Source organism: Anser brachyrhynchus (assembly GCF_964034855.1).
Source record: "Anser brachyrhynchus genome assembly, chromosome: 2".
Taxonomy (NCBI): Eukaryota; Metazoa; Chordata; class Aves; order Anseriformes; family Anatidae; genus Anser; species Anser brachyrhynchus.
This window is the reverse complement of record NC_137695.1, coordinates 55,033,974-55,057,962: the sequence shown is the minus strand read 5'-3', so window position 1 is coordinate 55,057,962 and position 23,989 is coordinate 55,033,974. Positions and strand designations below refer to the sequence as shown.

Here is a 23,989-nt window from a genome sequence, read left to right as displayed (position 1 = left end):
GGCCTGAGCCACAGAGCCCTCTCCTGGGACAGGAGCTTGCACCCATCAGAGGGACAGCTGAAGGGAGCCCAACACCTTGCACTTTGTGGGACTTACGGGAAACACCTGCTATTACAAAGACTGGTACCCTTATACATCCCCTTTACAAAGCCTAGGGTGAGCTCCTGCTTTCAAAAGATGATTTATCCACCAAAATGAATGGGAAATTCCCTCCTGTAGGCCTGAGTGAGACCCTAAAGAGAGGAGCAGGTACTTCACGTTACCTATTGCCACCTACCTTCCACCGGGCACTGACGGTAACGTGCAATAGAGGGCCTGGGCTTTCACTCTTGGGAATAAGGATTTGCTAACCCAAATTCTCTTGTTCTGTCAGTACTAGAATGTATCAGGCTCTGGAGGCATGACTGAACTCCGAGTTGTTGAAGCCTGGTGACTCGGTCTGCGTTGCGCCACCCTGGTTTCCCCATTTCTGCGTCTCTAGAAAGCAGCAGTCTTTCCAGATCACGCTGATACTGTTAGCAATATTTAACTAACTTCTTTTTAGTTTCAGGGTGTGCTTTGAAAAGACTAGCTTTAACAATCATTTTAATTATTCATTTCCTAAAAATAAAAAAAAAAACACTCTTTTTTGTTACATCCAGATACAATCTGGCTCACAGCACGAAGCTTCCCTGAAGTCATGGCATGAGTACAGTGAATCCAATGCAAAAGTAATAATCTCAGTTTACATAAAAAACACCCTCAGTGAAAAGAAAAAAACACACACCACACACATGTCAAAACCTAAACAGTAAAATAGGAAATAAAATTTGTAGAATTACCTTTTAGGCATGTGCCTAAAAGCACGTGTGATACGAAAAAGAGTAGTAATGTCTTTAATTCTTTAATGGCTCTAGAAAATTCTGTAGCAGTGATAGAATTTTCTATTAAATTACATTCACTGCTTTAAAAGTATTTTAAGGTCACTACAAATATTTTCTTGGGTTTTACTTACAGCAGGGTCAAAAAAAAGAGTACAATTTAACTGAGACTAGAATTTCAGAGATGTTTTCACAGGTTTTCAGTGCTGCTCCCTGTAAATCTGGTTATTTACAGGTTAAGTCCCCAGAAACAAGGAGGTCACAACACGAAATACATTCAAAAACCTGGAATTAATTTGATAACTTCAATAAATCTTCAGTAGTCATTATATAAAATATCACTTTAGAATATGAGTTTAGAATATGAGTTTTTTATCACTTTAGAATATGAGTTACAAACTGTAAGTACCCTAGGATATCAATAAATATCAATAATATCACTAAAAATGAAATTAATGTGTTAATGAAGGCCCCAAATTTAATCTTTTGCTCCTCCATTTAAAATGTAATTTTTAAACACCATCAAAATACAGCATTTGTATAGCAGTTCACTGCACAGACTTCTACTGAGGTAGGAACAAGAAGGTAAGGTAAAAAAAAATCAATAATAATAACCTTTGCGCCGCATACAGACAGAAAGAATACAAAAACATCAAGCAAAGGTTTGTAACAAGTTTTACTTGTAAAAAAAGGCAACATTTTAGCATCATTTCACACTAAAAAAGGTGGGATCTGTTTGGTGTTATAGACATAATGCATCATCAACTCAGAATACAGAAAGTAAAGCATACTGTAATAGTCAGTATGAAAGGCATAAGATACAGTGCTGTACTGAGCCAGTTTCTGCTGGTGACACTTTGTGGGTACTTCCTAAATTACAGGTCCTGTGTACTTCATACACATCGTCAGTATACTTTGGAATATAAAAATGGGAAGTGTTAAACACTGAAATGTGTTTCAAAAAAAATAAAACCAGGACCAAATTTTTCACTACACAGTAATAGCTCTACCAGATCACTGAAATAAATGGCACCTTGTATGTCTTGTACTATCCACTAGTAGATAGTAGACTACTATCCACCCCATCATTCTTCTTTCCATTTAAACAAACAAACAACAAAAAAAAAACCAGTAAGCTGTCTTCATGTAGAAAACTGCTTCATATTCTTGTTTCTACATTCATACAGCTTCATTATTAGGTTTCCTTATCCAGATATTAAGTTGTAAAGCGAACAGTTACTTTTCATGGGGCTTATCCACCATCTTCAGTGCTAATCTTCCAACCATCAGCAAACTGTGTAAGGGGAAAAACACTTGGTAAGTTCACAGAATTAAATAATAACAACAACTTGCCAATTCATTTTCAGATACTTTTCACATAACCGATGCATAGAAATAAAAAAAGATGTACGAAGTACTCTATCTCAGTATAATTAAGAAAAAAAAAAATCACATGCAGGAGATTTAAAAAAAAAAAAAAGTATATTGTGTTGTACCTGACACCAGCAATTAGCCCTGCGGGCATGAATTTTCCAGAGTTGTAAAATCTTGCTCCCATCACGGCAGTCAATGTTCCAGACGTAACTTAAATGAGAGATTAAAGAGTCCAGTCAGCAGAGGTGCATGCGTGTGACAGATGCTACAATTCAGAACAGAACAGAGATAAGTAGTATCATCAAGTAAAAAGTAAAAAAGGTTATTTCATGTGATGGACAAAAAGAGTCAATAAATGGTGTAAATTCTGGAGCGCCTCAGTACACGAAGAGTAGGTATTCTAAGCTGAGTTCTAGTATACACAGTCCTTGAGTTTCTTCGGCAAAACGTGCTTCTTTGGTGACAAAATAACCTGCACTACACTGCCCTGAACCCAGTCCTTCCTAGTGAATCACTAAACCTGTACATGCAATTCCCCCACTTCTTTTAAGAGGGAGATTAGCATTTTCCTGCCTAACTTGCCATAACATTCTGAGAATTAACTGACTTATATTTGCAAAAGACTTCGAAAGGCAAGTACAATGTAAGTGCTAAGTATTACCAACCATTTTCAGCTATGAACCACCTTCCACTAAGACTAGAGAGTTAGTTATCCACCCTGACCATTTAATATTGAGGCAAAAGTCGAGCAGTTTCACTGGGACAGTAAAATAGAAAGGGCAATCTCTAGAACGCTATCTCAAAGAAAGACTGAATACTTTGAAAACTCTGCAAAAATCATACTGATGAAATCCCTAGCATGTAGCTGCTACCCAGTGGTAACAGATACACACAAAACTGGTGGTTGGAAAAACGTATCTTCTACCACTGCTTTAGTATGAACTACGTCTTGCAGGACCAGCCACCATCTTCAGTATTAGCTGTGGCATCCTTGCTCCCTAACATCATCCTAAGCATTGTCACGGACATCTAACAGTCTCATGTAAGTAGATGTGTACAATGTTGGGACCACGATACAACACACAGGAAAGAACTAAAATATTTCAATATCCAAATGCCTCAAGCTCTGTATTCAATAGCTAGTATTCAAAAAATGTGCACCAAACTAAACGTAATTTTGTCTAACGCAGCAGAACATACCTTTTCCCAAAACCTTCAGGTGTGAAAAGGAGGAGGAAAAGACTCCATATGCTACTAAGTTATACAACTGATGGTCACTCACATTTAGCAAAATACTATGTCTCAATCCTGTTAAACTTCTGCATTCAGGGTTTATGCCAGTTGTTGAGGCCTGACCGTACAGTTTTTGACCTATCCAGTAGATGTGGAAGTGAAAGCGGACTGTACTGAAGACAGTGTTAAGCAGAGAGAAATGCTGGGCCTTCCCCTTTCACTTCTGACTTTTACATGGCAAAGAGCTAGGTGCTACATCACAGCTTCGGCAAACAAATGCTCTGGTCAGTGGCACCTCTTTAAGCACTGACTAAGCAGTGACTCTCAGCAGTTAGCTTCTCAAAGTCAGGGAGAAGGGAAGCTCCAGTTCTGAAAAGAAGGAAGAAGAAACTGCATTATTGTAGCTTGCTTCTGTGTTGAATCTCCCCGAATGGAGCAACACCTTTGTAATTCCACACATTAAAAAAAAAGTCAATCACAATGTCTACCATTTTCAGCAGCAGTGGATGCCCGCAAGTACCTGAGATATAGCAGCCTAACAAGTGTCAGGCATCATCTGTGCTGCTGGAATTATCTACATATATTCTCAGTCTATTTCAGTGGCAAGGTACCCTAACTTACTAGAGAGTGAGAAAAGCTCAAGTCATGTTATTCTGCAACTGGCATGAGCTTTAGGGGTAATGAGGTTGAAGTGATAGGCGATAGCATGCTAACGTGTCCTAACTTGGTGGCAACCCTGAGCTCTGCATGGTAAATGGCAGAAAGTCAAAAACTGTGTTTTGGATATTCGCACCATACTATGTACAATCTTTTAAATACCAAATGTTTACTGTTTTTTTTTTTTTCCTGAAGGATGTGAAATAATGGTATTTGGTTTATTTTTTTTTAACCACATAAGTTTCACTTTATCCTAGCACACATTTTCCTTCACTAGCAGTAGGTTTTTTGATATCCATAAGACAAGCTCTAATGATGAATAACAGGTATTTTCATCTCCTATTGTAGAATAGAAGCAAAAAGATGAGACGTCACCCAGAACACTTTGTATTTCTTTGAAAAGGGATGCAGGAAAGCAGGAATGTAGTGAGAAATCACTAAGCAAGACACACAAAGACATGCAGATCTTCCACATGTATTCTCAATACATTCTTAAAAACAAAAAATTTAAAACGCCAGTGGTTCACATTCCAGGAAGAGCAGTGGAGTTTGACCACTGAAAGAGATTTTCACTAAACACAAGTTTAAAGATCTGATTGAAACTCAATTTGTAGCCCCAACAGTTTAACATTTCTGCAAAGACTTTTAGGTACTCATTTTTAGTATCCAGTTGTTTTGGGGTAAATATAACTCCCTGTAACTAAAGCTCTAGAAGACTTACTCAGAGAAATCCAAATATTATTTGGATTCTGTGAGAGCTGATAGGCACCAAGTCCCGCCAAACTTCCAAAGAAGAGGCCAGCAGCTAGCGATGGGACACTACCTGAATGAATAAAAGATAACACATTTATTAGAAACTCAGAAATAAACCTGTTCATTAGATTACTTGCTTTGTAAAACACTACCAGTAACAAAAAAAAAACACGGGCATTGATTGTTATAAAGCAGAACTGGGGGGGGGGGGGGCAGTCTTTGAAGATTTTAAGACCACACTAATCTGAATCAAGAACCACATTCAAATGAACTTGCACAAGATAAAATTAGCATTGGTATTTAATTCATTACCAGCAAAGCCACGAATACATTTATGATTGAAAGACAAGTGAGAAAAGCAAAAGAATCGGGGTCTTCTTTTGCAGACCAAAGCACGTTGCTTCAAATAATAATTCTGGAAAAGCAGTAACGTAGAAAGGGATTAAATAGGAAGGGTTTATGATCAGAAAAAGGACATGTGAACTGAACTGGGCGGGAGGGTATTCAGACAAATAAAGAGTTGTCAAATAAGAGAGAGGAGTCAAATAGCCAGAATTTGGATCAAGCGTTCTGTACAAATGATAATCCAGAGCTACCGCAAGATTGGCAATTTATAGATGACATCAGGTAAGGAAATGGCATGACCTCTGCAAGCAGTGAATACTTTAAGTAAGGCTAATGGAAAATTCAGGACTTCATGCTACTTGAGGGCGGTCCTTTATATATTCAGTTTTTATAGGTCACCATTGAAAGGACTCGAGGTTGTAAGTCTATGCTGATAAAGATCTCCTGTCATTGTTACAGGAGGAACACATGCTGCTACCAGAAAGTAATCATGTTTCAGTCAGTCATCAACAGAGCAGCTAAAACATTGCTTCACATCCTGCTTTTAATATAAAAAGCAAGAGCTAAAGATAATGGGAAGCATCACATTCTTGTACACGTACAAAGACAGACACTCTAGTAAGCAGCTGCTCTGGGCAGAATACAGTTTAGCACCAACTTGTGGTAAATGCAATTCTTTCTGCATCCTGGGAGTCCCCAAACGGCCATCATATCCTTGGATTTTATCTTGAGGCCCTGTTTAAGCACCTATGGCACATACACTTACTAGGACAAACATACCACCCCTGGCTCAGGAAGCTCCTGGGTCTCAAAACAACTCTCTAATGGGAGAGAGGGAAAAAAAAAAAAAAAAAAGGAAAAAAAAAAAAAGACTTTGCCCTGGCCCTGTTCTTATATTCTTCCCAAGGTACATAATGTAGACTTGGCTGTAAAAGTACAGAACACCTCAGGTTTATGGATGAAAGTTCAATTTTCTTTTGGTTTCTCCAAGTTATTAGTAGGGATTACAAGGTAGTGTTTTTTTTTGTCTGTTTTAATTTCCCTGCATGTCTCCATACAAGCTCCCATTCCCCCTTCAAAAATCCCTTGACCTGGGTTCCCTTCTTGAATCAGCATGACCACATCCTCCCATCTGGGAAGAGAAGATATTGATCATTTCATAATGGCCTCTGAGAAATACAGATGAAATTAACTATTTAAGTTCTCAGTAGTGTCCCTCCTGCCTGAAAGGACACTCAGAGCCCTAAGGCAGTAGAGAGCAGACTGTAGCAGGCCTTAGCAGCCATGTAGTCACACCTACTGGTAAGTTTCTCACTGTCTTCAGCAATGAAGGAACACACCTTCATTAAGAGTGCTGAGAAGTTTTTCAAAGCGGAAAGAGACAGTACTGCAGCAGGGAGAAATCCACAGTCCTGTCTGGAGAAGGGCGAACTGGGAAGTGAAAGCAGGCCAGAGATGAAGCTTATGCTAGGGAGCCCAGGAAAGGAACAACTTCAAGGGCTGATTTGCACTGCTCAGCTCTCCCTGGAAAAAGGATCCTTCTGAAAACTGTGCAGCTTGCAGTATACTGTTACCATCAAACACTAAAATGAGAATAAATCTCTAAGGGAAAAATGGTGATGTCATTTAAAGGTAAAGAATATTTATAGAATGTTTATATTTAAAACATCAGGGGAAAAGGGTTTCTGAAGCAAACTCGTGGCAGTTTATCTGAAGAGCACAACGCAGAGGCAGGGTATCAGCACCCACCCAAAGCAGACTGAGCTTATCAGCCCAAAGCAGAGCTCAGCCCCCAACGCACCACACCCTACCAGCCCCAAACTATCAGCACACAGCACAAGCTGACAAACTTCGCATCTGCACAAACTTCGAGGCAGGAGGCTTTTCCCAGCAAAATTCGCGCAAATTTAGGGGAGGGGGGCTGGAAATCACCTTCCAGCACCGTACCTGCTTTTGCGTAGCCAATGAGCCCTCCTGATGCCACCAGGGCAGCGTAGCCAAAGCCGAGCCAGTCCACAGCCATGCTGAAAACTGGAAAAGAAATTGTGGTGAGGGAAACCAGCTCTTAACACTGGAGGGGAAAAAAAGGGGGAGAGAGGGGAATATTTTGCCGCAGGGATGTTCTCCAGGAGGAAAACCTGCCTAAACCCTCCACCCCAAGCCCAAGCGATGACACCCGGCTTGCTGGGGAGGGTCCCCAGGCTGCGCCCCCCTGCCCCGGGCGCTCCGCTCACACAGCCCGGGGCGGAGCAGGCTGCGGAAGGGGAGGCGAGAGAGCAACGCGCCGCCCAAAACTTCCCTTTTCCGCCTGTTTTGGGAGAAAAACTGGGCTGCGCTTTCTGCAAAATCCAGCTCTCTCTAGAACACGTTTTTTCAGATCTGTGTGAATTAGCTGCATGGTCACAAAGTATCACTTTAACTCCCTCTGTGGCCTAAGTGGTTGAAATGTAGATCTGCTATTTCCCATAACAGTGCCTCAACCAACATTACCTATCAACCCCCCTCCTGGAAGGGTTTGCTGTTGAGGCAGTATAAATGCCGTGCGGTTCACGTTTCACTGACGTGTGATTCATATCCCAGCACTGGGGATCCCCAAGAGGGGGTGCAGAAAAACTGGAAGAAATCCAAAGCTGCTGAACTCACCTGAGGCTCAGCTGCGAGGCTGCTTGCCAGGCTGCCCTTCCGTACAGTCGTGGCTCCGTCTACTTCACCCGTGCCACCCACGGTCGGTTTCTGACACAGGAAGAGCTTTCTCACTGCTATCTCTTCCTCTGCAGTGCTGCCTCCCCTCTATCATTCTAACCAGCTCCCTGAAAACTAGAATGGAAAACATTCTGAAAAGGATGATGTGTGCCAGAAAATACATACATACATAAATACACAAATAAGGCAATGCACTGTTTATTAGCCCAACATTTACTCACGGTGTATGAAATATGAGTTCTACTCCCTGGCCTGCTTCTGCATTTCACCTTAGAAGCTGTTAGCATTTGTCTTCTCTGACCACAAACTGTTCTGAGTCTCATGAGATGCACAATTGTTAGTGCAGTGGATTTTTACAAATGACTGTTTACTTGTAAGTCTGAACCTTAGAACCAAAAATCTGTGGAATTTTTGCTTTTTCATTCTTAAAATTATGAGCAGAGTGGGTTTTTCTTGGTGCTTATGACAGCTTGCTTCTGTAATTGTGATGGTCATGGCCATGAGTTCGTGTATCTAAAAATTCAAAAAATTAAAGTTGTTTTAATAGTGGCAGCCATTTTGTTGAGTACAGACGTACAATAAACACTTCAGAACAGGTATCTGAAAACAGTTAATAAAGTATAAACATAATTGAGAGAAAAATAAAAGTCTATACTTACTTACAGGAGCCTAGTTAACAGTTAAAAATCTGATTAGGTACCTTTCCTGACATGTATACAAACCATTTCTAAGTCCTATATTATTTGCCAGTGTTTGTGCACACACACATTTGGGGTATTAAAAAAGTTAAAAGCTGTGTAAGTTTAAACTGAAGTACAATTGAAACCCCTTTATTGTTGAATTAAACTGAGCTCGTGTAAATCAACTATACTGCATACGGGGTTCTGATCATCTGGGGTTCCGATCATTTATCTAAATAAGCGGAACGGTTACAAAAGCTAAATACAGACATCTACCTTCAAGAAAATATTGCTATTGTGACATGAATAATCTCGTAGCAGCCCAGATGATGCCCACTTTTTTTCAAGTGCCAGAGCATACACAGAGTTAAGCTGGAGTTATACCTTACTTTACAACCCACAGACTGCATTCCTGTCTCCAGATCTAGCTCATTCTTCCTCCTGATTTTCTCTTATCTTTTCTCTAGCCACATGAATAATGAAGAGCATACTGTTATTAAAGTGAATCTGGATAAAGTCTAATTCCAACTACCTTTTGAAAACAGGAGAAATCATGACTACTCCAGCAGTACAGAAAACAACAGTAAAATGCCTTACTTTTAAATAAATGAACTTTTAGTACAGCTATCTGACTTTGTCCTGCTCAACTTTGTTTCTGCCACTGTGTATTTGTAATAAGACTTAAGACAAAATCCTGTTCCCACTGACTGAGAAGGCCAGGAATTCACTTTTTAAGTACAAAACAGATGGCTGACATTTTATCAAAGAGACAAACATTTCAAATGTTAATTATTTTTTTTTTTTACAACATGGCTCAGATCAAGGACTTGAAAAAATATGGGAACAGAAGATAAGGTGAAACCCTACTGACATAAACACTTCCATCTAAACATATGTAACATATTCTGACCAAAAGATTTCAATGATGTGAACCCGTAAATCTAATCCATCCATCATATTTCACTAACATCAGTATTTTGGCAGTTCTTGAAAGTACATGGTGCAAATTTTTTATAAACTCATTTGAGTTGGGAAAAATCAACTCCTGGAAAAAACGGGACCTAGACTATATGTCAGGGTGCAGGGACTTCAAAAAATAATTAAATGCATGGAGCATACAGTAAAAAAAAACAAACATTCTGCTTATAAACCCTATGTATAAATCCATGCTGAGAACTAAAAATCATTTTTTGTGAATATACAAATGAAAAGTTTAAAGTAATTTTAAATTAGTTATTTTTAATTATTTAAAGTAATAATAAAGTATTTAAATTAATTTTAATGTTTCTTTTTACAGTAAGAGAATGTATGACAAAGGCAGATCCTACTGAGTGAACTGAAGAGTAAATTTCTGACACAAAAATGAAAAACTGTAGGTATTTTTAATATGCATTTAGCTGAGACATAAATGTAACTGAGACAAGTTTAGCTTTTTTATCATTTTAGCTGGCTATTTCAAAGTCAGTTAAAAAGTGTATGCTGTTGTAAACATAAAAATATAAATATTACATACTATGAATTTATTTTTGCATCATTCTTTTAGGAAAAGTTGCCATCACTTTTACTACCTCCACAAATGATGAGTCAATTTATCTGGGTAAGAAAAATAATTACTTTTAATAATCGTATCAGTTCAGAGGTATTTGTCCTGCCAGAGGACAAATTTTACACATCCTTTTAAAAACTACAGCAACACCAGCATTTGCATCTTATTCAGGAGATAAAGTAGTTGCCTTCATTCTGAGCTATTGTGTTTCTTTTTCTTCTTTTGCAGTGGGGTTTCCAATTTTCGCTTCTTCGTAGTAATTTTTCTACCTGTTTTCGCCGTTTTATCACTTTTATCTGTCCAACAAACTTTCTTTTTCTTGACTATCGATGATTTCTCATCTTCATTTGCTGAAAAGAAGCAAGAAATTATTCACTCTGATATTTGTTTCCCCTTTGTAGTCTAAAATGGCACAGAGACTTCTTGTATCTCCCAATAAAAAAGGGGGACCATAAATAATATTTTATTTCTGGTGGAGCATGCAATTTATGCTACTTTGGATTGTGATGTGAAAATATGTAAAGATCAAGTATGTAAATATATTACTATACAGGAAAACAACAACAGCAAACAAACAAACAACCACCAGCTAGCCAAACAAAGGAAAATCCCTAAGCCAGACTTCCTAAGTTTTCCAACTGCATTGGCAGTTTTGTTCATAGCAACAGCAGACACACATTTCTATCAAACATGATTCTCTTCTTATCTGTCTCAAAAGCTTCAGTGTCTTCCTCTGTATGTTACTGCAAGGAGAAACAAAACTTTTATATAATAGGAGTGAAAAGAGGCTTATGTCCTCTATATATCATGTCACAATACATCATGTAATAAGTTTCAACATACAAAAGAACTGTTGCCCTCAGTCTCATATCATCACTCAGTCCCTGTGTCTGTCTTCTTAGGCAAGTTTCCATAGTTGTGGCATTATGTGCAGGCTTGAGACACTATCAGATGGGAATGAATATCTATGTACTACTTGTCGATGTCATATCCCCAATTCTTCAAGCTGCCAAAACTTTTTTGAAGGTATATAGTAAAAACCTCCTGCTTACTATCTTCTATTTCACAGCTGTATTAACAGCTGAAAACACAGACAATTCTATTACCTTGAGATGATGTTGCTGTCTTATCACAATTTTCCTTCATTTCTGAACCTTGGTCAAGCCATACTGCAAGACATGTCAGCCTAGCTTTGGTGTTGACTTCACACAGTAAAGACGGTGCATCTTTAATCTAAAGTTAATATGTGAGAAAGGTTAATTAAACATTACTTCATTTCTGTTTAAATTTATTGAAGTATTTAAACTGAGAAAGTATTTTACTGCCCGACTTCTTTTCTGGAGAATGGTAAGATGCTTAACAACATTTAGAACCAGAGGCTGTCTACAGGTTAATGGTCACACTGTTGCAGTCCTGTTCCTGGTACCATTGCTCAGTGCTGGTTTTATAAAAAACTCCCTGCAGCTTTAAGAGCGTATCTTGATAAGCAAGATCAGGGGGCTTCAGGCATGTAGAGGTGGTTACACATGATAAATAAGTAGATGAGTCACAGGCTCACTAACATATATATATATATTTATATATATATACATATAAAATAGTTAATGGTTTCAGAAGTTTCTCCACAGTAATAGGTGATTTTAGTACAGTTACAATAATTTGAATTAAGTTATTGGATCAGGTTCCTTTTCTACCTCACAATAATATGGCTGCTGATCAAACGTAATCCCTTTCTAGTGTGGTGTGTTTCACATTACTTACCTGCACCCATATCAGTCAGCTCTGGGAATAGTTGAGCAAATATCCTATTGCAGGTATCAGGGATAAAACAAACACATATGCAGTATAGCAGCATCAAACTATTAGAAACTATTTGTATTCGGATATTCTACCTCACAGAGGTGGGCAGAGCGGCCCACACAGTTACACAAGGTTTTACAAAATTTTGCCTACACCGTAAAAAGAAAAACATTACACATTTGGTCAAAGTAAAGACAATGTTACAGAGAAAGTTAAAGAGTTCCTTGATCACTATTTCAATCGTGTACAAGCGGAACAGATGAAGGGAAAAGAGGGATTTTCACTATTGAGCTTGAAAGTATAAAAACCCTCAAGAGGGCTGAAGTTAAAAATAGGCAAATTCAGACTAAAAACATAGAGTTATATATTTGAACAGTTTAAGATACTTATAGTGGAATATATTAGATCCCTTATTATTAGGCATTACATTTTTAAAAATCTAATTCTGACTTTGAAAGACATAGCAAAACAATAAACATGGGAAACTTTGAAGATAAGGCACAATTCCTGGTGGTGCTCAGAACTGTTTGCAAATACAGCAAGTAAAAGTACCTAGTAAATTAATACATTTGAATCTTTCAGCAGGACAACTTTTTGCCTTACATGAACTACCACCACCCTCAAACCATAGATTTTATGTTTTTTAAAAGATTAGCAACAGTCACCAGCACTACAAAAATTCACAGTGGTCCTTAGAGCATATGTAACCATTTAGATAGTTTTGTCAGCCACATCTGAAGAAAAGTATGATTTCATGTAAAGGGAGAGCTTCATACTATCATCTGATTTTACAGCTTGTTAAAAAGGTATACAAATATACAAAAATATACCAGTGCATAAAAAAATGTGTAGATATATACATCTGTATTGAACATGTAACAGAGAAAGATTAAAACATCCAGGTTAACAAATAAAATTCCACCAGTGATTTAAAACTGATCATTATAACAGAGCAGCCTGCAATTTTGATTGTCTGGTGTTTTTCCATAAATGCACCACGCAGTTTAATAGACCAACCTTATTAAGATCCAGATTCCACACTTTAATGTAACCATCACTCGATGCGGTAACAATAACGTGTTGTCCTTCCCTTTCAAAGCTATAGATATCTTTTATTCTGTAAAGAAAATTTAATACTCAGTTACTTTATAACATGACAGTTCACTTCAGAACAGTAAATTGACAGTAGCTGAAGATGAACAGGCAACAGTGTAAAAATCAATTTGAACAGAAAAAACACAAATGACAGACAGGAGCTTCAAAAAGGTAATCTGTTTCAAGTGCTGTCACTTACAGTAGGAATACATGCCTTTATTAGGCAGGTAGAATTCAATTCAGAACACTTTAGTACTCTTAGGCACACACTATTAACTACATCAGCGATACTACGTTTTTACGATATTATGGTTTTGTATTTTGATGAGTTCAAATCAGCACTTGGACAAATGTTTGGTACTCGACAACAACAGAGAATACGTGTAACCCTTCTGTTGTCTGGATTGAGTACAACTGGTTTGGTTCATGTCAATATCCTATACAGTCAGAAACTGTAAAGGCTAAGCATTCTTTGGATAGTCTTGCGGGAAAATACCAGTGCCTAATTTCAGAAATACACGAAATACACAGACCACACACAGAAAAAATATACATATGTATATATATAAAAAGACATGATCCATATAGATACATAAGCATATTACATATATATATAACATGCATTTGATATAAACCCAAATAATTTAGCAGAACCTTTTCTGTTTTGGTGCCTCTACCTACCAGCTCTCCACTGCAAAGCTTTGATACACCAGGACAACCAGCCTATGGCTTTAGAGACACCAGTGGCCTCTGAGCAGCTCCACACCAGCCAGATGTGGGGCTCTGTTTCAGATATTGCAGCAGGGATGAGCCTGCTGGGTAATTCAGGCCCAGAACTGCCAAGGGGACAATGGTGATGAGGACTGACCAAGGTAAGACAGTAGGACATCACCAGACGTCTTATTACCAGATTTGCCTGTCTGGTATAGGCCAGTTTTGCAGTGGAAACCCTGTAGAGCCATTTTCATCTCCTGCCTATGAAGCACTGCAGAACCCCATGGTCCCATGAAGATTTTGGCAGTGTAAGTCGTAGAGGCATATCAGTTCAGATAAAAAGAGAGCTTTGGGGAGAGAAACAGGGGGAAAAAATCTTCCTCCTTAAAAAAATATTAACATAGAGCCATACCAGTACATTTGGATTTTATATTTAAGACATAAATTTAGATATGATCTACACCGATCTTATATTTAAGATCTAAGTATTTCATACGCATATGGCACTTAGATTGTAAGTTTAGAACTGTAATATTCCTAATTCTATACCCAGTTGTTTTTGTAACGTGTGTGGAAAGCCCAGTATTTGTGCTTATACCAAAAGCAAACAAATCTGTCCCGAATTTGCAATTTAGCACATAAGTAAATTTACTTTTGATAAGGAAACAAAAGCAATAGTAAAATATGCTGAACACTGCAAGTCATGGAACATAGTACACTGAGTACTCAGCTTTGCCATAAATATTTAAGCAGGGAATAAATATAAAATATAAATATAAAATAAACATAAATATATATAGTATAAATATAAATATAAAATACCTGTTTTCATGAGCTTTAAATTCACACAAGCATTTTTGAGAGTTACAGCTGTAGAACCTTACAGTTTCGTCATCTCCGGCTATGGCAAGAATAGAATCCTTGGAAAGGGAAAAATGAAATGCAAGTGTGATTAAATGCATGTGTTTCAACGCAGTTAACTCCCAGCACCTTTCTCTTTTGTACTTACTGTAATAAATCTAAGCGAAGAAATTCTCTTCTCTGTTGTGATAGTGCCAGTGATTGAAGCTGTGTCTAGTCTGTAGACGTCCACTTTATTTGATATCACAGTCACATACCTCTCTCCATCAGGGGACCATTTAATTATGTGGGCATCTGTACACAGAGGAACATTTTTATACACATGTACACCTTTTTTTGCATTCTATATTGCATGAGAATCTAACAGTAAAAATCTTTATAAGCCACTGGACACTGCTTTCTAGGTAAACCTGAGAAAAATACAGAAAAAAAAAAGCAAGTAACAGAATAAACAAGTAAAACTATGTTTTTAAATGTTCATTTCTGATTAGCAGGAAAAAAAAAAAAAGGAAAGAAAGAAAAATGCATTTATTTAAATGACCTGACATCAAACTTCAAGGGGGAAAAAAAGGATTTTTACTGTAGTGCCACTATGTTTTCCTTTTGGTAAATAACTATTACTGAGGACACGTGCTTGCCTGCATGTGTAAAAAAGACACTGTGAAAGTAGTGTGCAATTAACTGACTTGTTGATTAACAAAATCTGTTTTTCTTTACACACAAAAAAATGTTTTTCTAGTGGATTTAGACCGATAAACTCACTTTGCTTCAGGTTTTTGATAAAGGCTGGGCGTCCTTCTACAAGATTCCAAGTTCTGAAAAACAACAATAGATAATGTGCATTCCGGTTAAAAACAGCATAGTGAAACTCAAGTCCTATCTGCTGACATGATGCATCTGAAGGAAGCTTTTAAGTATCTCTGTGCATTTAACTCCCTTCCTTAATGCAGGAGAAATTGATGACTTGATACACCACTTGCACACTATATGGTTGAATTTGTGCTATTTATTTTATAAACCACTGCTTGCAATGCTGGGCCCAAAAGGAACCCAAATACCAATTTGCATCTTAGATGCTTAAAACACATACATACGGCAACATGTACGCACTGCAAGTTAAAAATTAATTTTCTCACACTGAACAAGACCTGACAGCTTTCAGAAGTTTAAATAATTAGTGTTCCAAAATGCAAATGCATTCATACATCTACAGGTGACTATAAGGAGTAGGAGCACAGCAAGAAGCTAGGAACAGCAGAGACCATTTTTAAAAGACTTTAAAATATTGCTGGTACTCTGAACTTAGAAAGACAAACCAATGATCTCACGCTGAAATATGTTTTATCAGTGCTGCACAGCCTAGTCACAACATGGAATCGTAGTTTTTAACGGAACTTACAGAGAGTTACTGAACTATAATTCTCAGCATTTCTTCATCAGTTTCAACTCACCTTAATGTTTTATCTGTTCCTACTGACAAAGCTAGTTTCCCAGAAGGATGAATAGAAAGAGATGTCACATGCCCTCTGATAAAAACAGAACCATGTATTAGCCACATATATTATTTACAAGGAAAATAAACACGAAAACTCATGTGAACATGCAGATTTAAGAAACTCACTTATGTGCCTTAATGGATTTCAGGCACTCCCATCTCTTTGTGTTCCAGATACAAATTAGTCCATCTTCAGCCCCGCTCAGTAGATGTGAAGTACCATAGAACTCCAGACATGTTATTGTGCCTACAAATACAAACCAGAGCTATCAAGAGTGTTGTACATACTGAACAGTTACCACATAGATAGAATGCATTAGTTAACAGAGATGCTTCTAGCATCAAAACATGCCAGCTAGTACCCTACTCTTGGGAAAAGCTAAATTATTTCCTAAGTATTTCTTCACAAAACCAAACTAACTTTCTTGTTTTGTTCAGTCACTGATGTGCTCTGTTAGTACCCCTGTAGCCGTATATGTCTGAGCTCTGTCTGGTCCGTTCTCTGAAACAGCAGTTCTCAACCACTGTGGTGTACGTGATGCACGGCCTCTATCCCAGGTATGCAATGTTTTTACATCAAAGCCCTGCTCTTGACACACAGCTGAATTTACGGGTACCATGTTCAGTCTAGTTCCATGTGCTTCTTGGTTATCAGGAGAAAAAGGACAATCAGGATTGAGCCCCATATGACCCAAGCATGTTTAGTTGGACTAGCATTAACTGCTGTTTTCACAGCAGTAATTTAGCAGGCTCACACTGTAGGCAATGTCCAAGGTTAACTCTTCTGGCAGCAGTAGCCTGCTCTTACACACAAACTGTTTCTTTTGGGTGGCTGATGTGTGTCTGTGACAGGACAAGGACACTGGGAAAGATCGTTGCTGGGAGCAGGCATGCTCTAGATAAACTGTCCTTGTAGAACAAAAATCACTCATGAGGCATTTGTTGGCCATAACTTCTGAAGGAGTTTAAACTAAAAATAATTGGGAGCAGCAGCTATATTTGTGGGATAACGCCCAAAAGAATTTGTGGATTTTTACTCTCAAAAGTTTATCTTGCTTGTATCATCAGGCCATCATGGCTACAATACCATCACTATTAAAGCCTAACGTCTTATTAAAAGTGTGGCAATTTAACTTTTCTTCAGAGATGCTGTTCATTACCAGCTGTATGTTTCAGCTAGAACTTCTATCCTTAACGCTCACTGTGAAGAAAACCCCCTTACCATTGTGCTGCAGCAGTGCCCCATGCTCTATCTTCTTCTTCATATCATAGATCTGGATTGTCTCATCCCTGCTCCCAGTGACCACGTATCTGTTATTCACGGCTACCGCTGACAATGAGGCAGTGTGGGCATGATGTGTAAAATCAGGGACAACTGTCCAGGACTGTAAACGAAACACAAAGCAAACGGGTCTTTCTGAAGATCGCTGTCTTCATTACTTCAAGATTGTCAGCTGATAAGATTATTTTTTTTTTAAAGCAGAACTTGAAAAAGTGTAAATGCAAAATGTGAAGAAATTATACTTATGCACCAGGTTTAGTGAGATCCTATTTTGTTAACGTGCTCGTGAGATTACGATGAGTGATTTAGGTGTCTGCACCACCCCTTGCACACAGCGCTGGGTTTGGACGAAGCGGTGTGTGAGCAACAACCCGTGCAAAGACAAACCTGGAGCCAAGGAGGACAGATCCCCCTTTCTCCATCACCACAAGCTTCTCACACACCTTCCACCCAGCACCGGCCCTCAGGGGCTCCCCCCCGGTGCACCTCTTTTACCTCAGCTCCGCGCTGATAAACTCGAGAGGAAAGCAGCAGCGGGCAGAGCAGCCCCCCACCCCACCCCACAACCCCGGGGACCCCTGAGAGTCCCCAGAATCCGAGGTGGCAGCGCCCGCGGGCCGCTCCCACAGCCGGGGGCCGAGCCTGCCGCCGCGGGCAGCCGCCCGCCCCGCCTCCGCGGCCATTTAAGAGCCCCCCCGGAACCGTCTTGGCGGCTAGCGGCGAGAGGACGGTGAGTAGCGGGGCAGCGGCTAATGGCGGCCGCGCTCCCTCCCTTCTTCCCTTCCCTCCCCTCCCCTCACAGCCGTTACCTCGGCGGGCAGCGCGGCGAAGCCGAGCAGCACCTGCTCGTAGCAGCCCGCCACCACCTCCATCGCTGCCGCCGCCATTTCGGGGCCCTGACGCCCTCGCCACCCGCCTGTCCCCGGCGCTGCCCGCGCGGCTCGCAGCCAGCGGCGCCTCCCCGGGGAGATGGCGGCCGGCGGGCCCCGCTCACGGCGGGCCGGGGGCGAGGCGAGGCGGCCGGGGGAGAGGAAGGGAAGGGGAAGGAGGGCCGTGGGCGCAGGCTCGGCGCCGGGCAGCCCGGCGGGGAGGTCCTGGCGGGGCGGAAGCGGGCTGCGGGGCCGCTCCCAGTGGCGACGCGGAGGGCGAGAGGCGTTAGTACCGGGGCCGGGAGCAGGGAGTGGCGAAGGGGTCGCCAAGCCGGGTGCGGGGCTATGGGGGCGGCCTCTGCCGTTTCGTCCCGCCGGGCCGGGCCCTGCGGGTGGGCCGCGTTCCCCCTCCCGCTGCGGGGGGGGAGGGGGGAAACAGTGGCAGGCCCCGGCCCCGCAGGCCGCCTTTCTGGTTTATTTTTACTCTCCTGTTTTATTTTATTTTATTAGTTGGGTTTGTTTTATGGCTTTTTATTTATTAGCGCGTGGCCCAACAATAAGCGGGAAGCGCGGGCCGCCGCCGAGGAGCTCGGCCGGGCGGGGCGCACTTCTGGCTGAGCGGCCGGGGAAATGCGTCACGGCTCGGCACGGCCTGGCACGGCTCGGCACGGCCCGGCCCTGCGCCGCCATCCCGCTGCCCGAGCAGAAATCCGGCTCCTGGGACGGCCGAGGGCCTCCGAGGCCTCCCGGGGCCCTCCTGTCCCCTGTGAGCCGTGCTCAGGCAGGCGGGTTTAATCGCCACTAACGCCGTCGGCTTTGACGCGCGCCTAACATGTTATTGCTGGCACAGTCCGGGTGGTGAAAGGCCTGGCCGAACGGCTGTGTAGTCCAGCAAAGGATATACGTGAGTTGTGGAGGTTAGAGCCGCCCCGCCGTGCTTAAAACTAGCTGCAACTGTAGCCCGATTAAAAGTGTATATGGAAAGTGTTACATTCCTACTCGCTGTCTCAACTGCTTTCTAAATGTTTTTGACTTCCAGTGGGAAGAAGCAGCGATCAAGATCGGACGGGGAAGAGTACGAAACCAGTTTCGCGTAAAGCTTCATTACAGCTGTGATCGCGAAACTATTGCGTCACACGCACTCTGATAGCTTTTTGCAATAAAAGTGCCTTGTGGTGTGTGGAGTCCCCTGTTAGATCCGCACTAACAAAGAGCGGTAAGTTTTCTAACAAAAAGTAAAAAAATTACACAGTGGTGAAGCCAAGAATTCTTAAATACTAGTATTTCCAGTATTTAACACATGAAGGTGGCCCCCTTTTAATAAAAGTCAGGTTTGAGTTTAAAGTAACATTGCCATGGGGGTATTTTTATTAATAATGGCCTCTTTAACGGGAAAAACAAAAACTTAATTCTTTATAAGTACAGTTAGTCAATAATCTCTTACTAAACCTAACCTTTACTGGTACATACCTGTATTTAAGGGCTTGTTCTTGACAGCTTTCTTGGATACAGAATGGGAATGGAGATGAAGCACATGGTTATCCTCTGTAATGCTATGCAGGGATATTCTTACGGTATATGGCTGTCCTATGTTGGATTAGCATAATCAGTTTTCAGAAGTAGTGCTCTGAAGTGTTCACTTGTGTGAGCAAGCCTTTAAGGCATTACAAACACTAATTATTTTGTGCATGTGGATTTGACCAGCCAGTTCATGCAATGTTATATAACTTTTTGCATGGTAATGGGAATTAATATTTCAGCAGTCAAGTATCTACATAGAAGAGAAATATTGGATGTGTGGGAGGAAGAAAAAGCAGTGGTGAATGAACAATTGTGTGCAAGGGGATACAAAATATTCTGTAAATGCAAATGTTTTCTGTGGTGGTTTGTATTGGATGAATGACTGTGAAAGAGCTTAAAGAAAGGGTATCAGTCAGTGAAGAGGTATGTACGCCTCTTCAGTGAAAAGTATAGGATTTTAGTAATAGTGGTTAAGTTGCTTTGTGACTAACTCACTGGGGGTGAGTGAAATGTGTATGTGGAAGAGGTGGAAGACAAGAAGATGTACCTAAGAAAAGGTGCAGAGAAGGGTCATACTTATCTGTACTGTACCCTGCTTTGTCTCGTACATCTTGCTTCCTTTAGCAGGTAGGAAGCACAACTGCTTGTTTTCAGCTGTGTAACTGGTACCACAAGCAGATACAACTTCTAATTTGGCCCTAAGTGTATGTGTGGGGACTTGAGGAGTTGTAGAAAACATTAAAGATTATATTTTTGTTGCCTTGTTTTTAATTATTTTAGAACATGGAACTATTAAATTATAATACTGCATGTTCTTTTAGAAATAAGGGTAAAGTGTAGGTCACTTAAAAGCTCACAATTTTATAGTGTCTTGGACAACGTGAAAACTTTGTGGACGACTACAATTTAAGAAAGTGAAGAAGACTTCTAATTGTAGTCCCCTCGGCTCTATATCTTTTTTGTCATTGGTAAAGCAATTGAGATAAATCAGAAATTAAATTCCCAAGTTGTGAATTAATAATATTAAAAATGTTAGACAGGGTGAACATTTATGAAACTAACTGACCTCAAAATTAAGATAATTTTTGCCCCTCCCTCACCGTTTTTCAGCTGAAGGACTGCAATAAATTGAACGTTTGCAGCTGCATTCCTTGAGAAAGACAGAAGACAGACTTTTTCAACCATGGCAAACCAGGTAAGATCTTGTGGTGAGAAATTCAGGTTTGTAGTGTCTAAATGGATCCCAGAACCATACTCAGAATTCCTAGTAAATGTAAAGCTGAAATAGCTAGCTCACTCTGAGTTGGGTGTTCTAGTCCTATGATTTCCTCTGGTAACTTGGTAATTGGTGGTTGTCCTCTGGATGCTTGATCATAACAACCGAAGCAGGTTTGGGGCAAAACATTAAGCTTTGCAGTTTGGATTATTTGAGCATGAGTTCTTCTGAAGGATCTTGCGAGTAACACTCTCTATATAAGTTATGTAGAGGTGTTCTAAAGGAAGAACACTAAAGCCTGCGTAAGTAAAAGTTACTGAAAAAAGCTATTCTTATTTTTGGAAATCCTTGTTCTTCAGAATACTAAATGAGGGAGGCAACCTGTGTTAATACGGCTGTTTCTCTCCTCCTTTGTGTAGTTACCCCACTTCCTTTTTAACTGTGGCTTTTCGGGTGTTTTTTTATTTTGGAGGTGCTTTTTTACGCCTCTTACTTCCTGGCCTTGCATTTGGGTTTTGAGTTTTCCCCTCAGCCAAGTTAGTGCCTGTTCCTGGTCTGCTTTCTCCTTGCGTTCCATTAATGGGCCTCCTGTCATCGTTCCTGGCCTGAGGGAGTGACTGGCAGCTAGGTAGTGAGGAGAGGCATCTCACATAAGCAAGAAGAATCCCTAGGAAAGGGGAGATAGGGACAGATGAGATTTCTTCCAAGCAAGAGTGATGATTTTTCTGCCTGTTCATCACTCATTGTGCTACTGAAAACTTTTTTTTTTGAGAGTCCGAGACCTCAAATGAAGCACAGTCCAGTCCTAAGCTAATTAACACATAGGATTGACCAGCATCGAAGGGCTAACTGCTTTTTTCCTAATTCCAAGAGGAAGCTGTCAATCCTTTAGCCAGCTTGACAAGTCAGGGGAATATGGCTGTTCATACAATCCTTTGGCTCTGTTATTTTTGCCAGGCGTTTTCCCCAGAGGCTGCTTTCCCTCATGGGAGGCGGAGGGAGAAATGGGACCCCAGGCTTCTTTCAAGGGCAAGGTGAATATGGGGAAATCACCTGTGGTGATGGGGAGTGGGAGGGAGGAATGTAAATGAGGCTAAATACTATAGAGGTGTTTTTTTATCCCAACAGGACTTGCTTGGGAAAAAACGAGAATGCCTCCAGGCCTACAGCTGGTGGAGAACACCACAGAAAAAACGAAAGAAAAAGAACAAAATAAAACCAGGAAGAATAGAGTTTGTTAGTAGTAGTAGTTCAGCCAGGTAAAAACCTTTTGAAATGAGAAACTGACTTAGCTGTTCGAATTGATAGTGAATGCCATCACTCCATTTTAAAATTCTAAAATGGCTGGTGTGGTTGCATATATGCTAAATGTTGCATTGGCAATATGTGTCCATAAACAATAGTTTATTTGTAGTTGCGCTCTCCCATGATCACTGGGAATCAGTAGCAAACTAGTCATAGCTCCTTTGAATCGTGGTTGTGGTTTGAGTTAATCACTTTTCTTGGTATTTTTATGCTTCTTTCTTGTTCAGACAATAAACTGTGCTTTTTGAAACAAATTCTTACAAGTTGTCAGAAAATGGGTCTTTGTTGCTGAAACAGTAGAATAGACCCAGAGTAATGGAAAACTTTTGATTGGAGTGGTGGCATTGCAGTTTTGTACGCAACTCAGTAGAGTTCTGCACTTAGTACTCCTTACAGATTTGTCTCTTTTATCTGTCTGATGATAACTAGCTGTTAATATAATGGGAATCAGCTATCTTAGCCTTGAACTTTAAAATTGTTTTCTCTCTCTCTTTTTAAAGACCGGATTATTCAATATTTGTTGGGGAGCTTACTCCAGAAGTGGATGATTTCCAGCTCTATGACTATTTCCTAAAGAGGTATCCCTCATGTATTGACTGCAAAATAGCAACAGACCTGCTGGGATATTCCAGGTAATTCCAGTGCGAATTTGTAATGTTATCAGTATGTTCGCTTCTATAAGCGATATGTAAGAACTTGCGTTGGAACTGTTCCAGTGTTTTTTTTCTGGGGCAGGAAGAGTGAGATTAGTCTCTAGCATTGCTTTTCTTAATAGCACAGATCCTTGAGTGTTTCTAAGAGCTTTCTGGTTAGTTCAAGCAGTTACTGTGATAAGCTTCAGCTTACCCATATGCATATCTACATGGGGGGGAAAAAAAAAGAAGCTGGGAGAAGGAAGAGCTGTGCACTGAAATCAGCGCTGCTGTGTGTCTACTTCATCTGCAATACTGAAGACAAAATAATTCCTACTTTGGGGAAAAGCATAAGCCCTGGCAAATCTTAGGGGGTTGGGTGATGGAACCATATGTTAGTAGTAAATAAAGTTTAGCAGAAACTACTGGCCATGCAGTGAGTCAAGCAGGAATGAGTGAGTTTGCTGTTCAGACAATGCTGCCTGTAATAGCCTAATTCAAGAAACTTTTGAGAACGCAGATACAAAAAAAAAATGCTAGTGTTATGCAGTGGTAGGAGTGGGTTAATGCTAACTGATTAACTGCTGTATATGCAGAAATATGGAATCTGATTACTTACGCAGATAGCACTTAAAATGTATTGTTTTGCTGGCTCTCAGTGAGTTGCATCTTAATGCTACCAAGGAATAAGCTTTTTGCTTCTGGCCCAAGTTTTTTAATTTGGTGAAAGCCTTTTCTGTGCATGTGCACATGCCAGAGAGGTTGCTTAAGTAATAGAAGCTATAGTAGCTGCTATCTTCTGTTTTTTGTAGAAGACAGAAATTGAATTCGTTAGCTTTGTAACTGTTATGCATACTAGAATTTGTTTTCTCCCTTTTGAAAATTGTAGAGGGTATGCCTATGTCAGATTTGGTGAGCAAGGTGATCAGATGAGGGCACTGCAAGACTGCCAGAATGCACCAGGTCTGGGGGGAAAACGAATCCGGCTGAGCATAGGAATTTCTAAAAGGTAACCAATGAGTTGTGCATTGATACAGTTATTCTAAAT

General features: G+C 40.3%; 3 protein-coding genes across 14 annotated transcripts in view; 1 reads left to right on the top strand and 2 right to left on the bottom strand.

Moving 5' to 3' along the window:
• Window positions 1-1,518: 1,518 nt before the first annotated feature.
• On the bottom strand, window positions 1,519-8,017 carry LOC308188786 (transmembrane protein 14C-like). 3 transcript variants are annotated; one of them, XM_080578209.1, is made up of 5 exons: window positions 7,866-8,017; window positions 7,170-7,253; window positions 4,846-4,947; window positions 2,357-2,444; window positions 1,519-2,154 (listed from the first exon to the last, which is right to left on the bottom strand). In XM_080578209.1, the coding sequence occupies exons 2-5, from the start codon at window positions 7,243-7,245 to the stop codon at window positions 2,097-2,099; spliced, it is 324 nt and encodes a 107-aa protein (XP_080434335.1). In that variant the 5' UTR covers window positions 7,246-7,253; window positions 7,866-8,017; the 3' UTR covers window positions 1,519-2,096. The 3 variants fall into 3 exon arrangements, with proteins under 3 accessions (XP_080434335.1, XP_080434333.1, XP_080434334.1); XM_080578207.1 differs by lacking the exon at window positions 7,866-8,017 and adding an exon at window positions 7,365-7,518; XM_080578208.1 differs by lacking the exon at window positions 7,866-8,017 and having other exon boundaries at window positions 7,170-7,479.
• Window positions 8,018-10,110: 2,093 nt separating this feature from the next.
• On the bottom strand, window positions 10,111-18,475 carry PAK1IP1 (PAK1 interacting protein 1). The gene is made up of 10 exons (XM_080578171.1): window positions 18,208-18,475; window positions 17,339-17,501; window positions 16,243-16,363; window positions 16,073-16,147; window positions 15,384-15,436; window positions 14,770-14,915; window positions 14,583-14,680; window positions 12,969-13,068; window positions 11,258-11,384; window positions 10,111-10,501 (listed from the first exon to the last, which is right to left on the bottom strand). Exons 1-10 carry the CDS (start codon window positions 18,283-18,285, stop codon window positions 10,341-10,343), a joined length of 1,122 nt encoding a protein of 373 aa, XP_080434297.1. The 5' UTR covers window positions 18,286-18,475; the 3' UTR covers window positions 10,111-10,340.
• Window positions 17,973-23,989, top strand: part of LOC308188777 (tRNA selenocysteine 1-associated protein 1-like) — a 10,142-nt gene continuing 4,125 nt past the window's right edge. The window contains exons 1-7 of one of the 10 annotated variants that reach the window (XM_080578182.1): window positions 17,974-18,128; window positions 19,307-19,483; window positions 20,899-20,983; window positions 21,962-22,038; window positions 22,133-22,263; window positions 22,810-22,941; window positions 23,831-23,950. In XM_080578182.1, the coding sequence (XP_080434308.1) occupies window positions 22,009-22,038; window positions 22,133-22,263; window positions 22,810-22,941; window positions 23,831-23,950 (413 nt within the window). In that variant the 5' untranslated portion in view covers window positions 17,974-18,128; window positions 19,307-19,483; window positions 20,899-20,983; window positions 21,962-22,008. Of the gene's footprint in view, window positions 18,129-18,416; window positions 18,603-18,625; window positions 19,185-19,306; window positions 19,484-20,898; window positions 20,984-21,961; window positions 22,039-22,132; window positions 22,264-22,809; window positions 22,942-23,830; window positions 23,951-23,989 lie in introns of those variants that run through there. The other 9 variants (XM_080578180.1, XM_080578183.1, XM_080578184.1 and 6 more) reach the window with 9 other exon arrangements.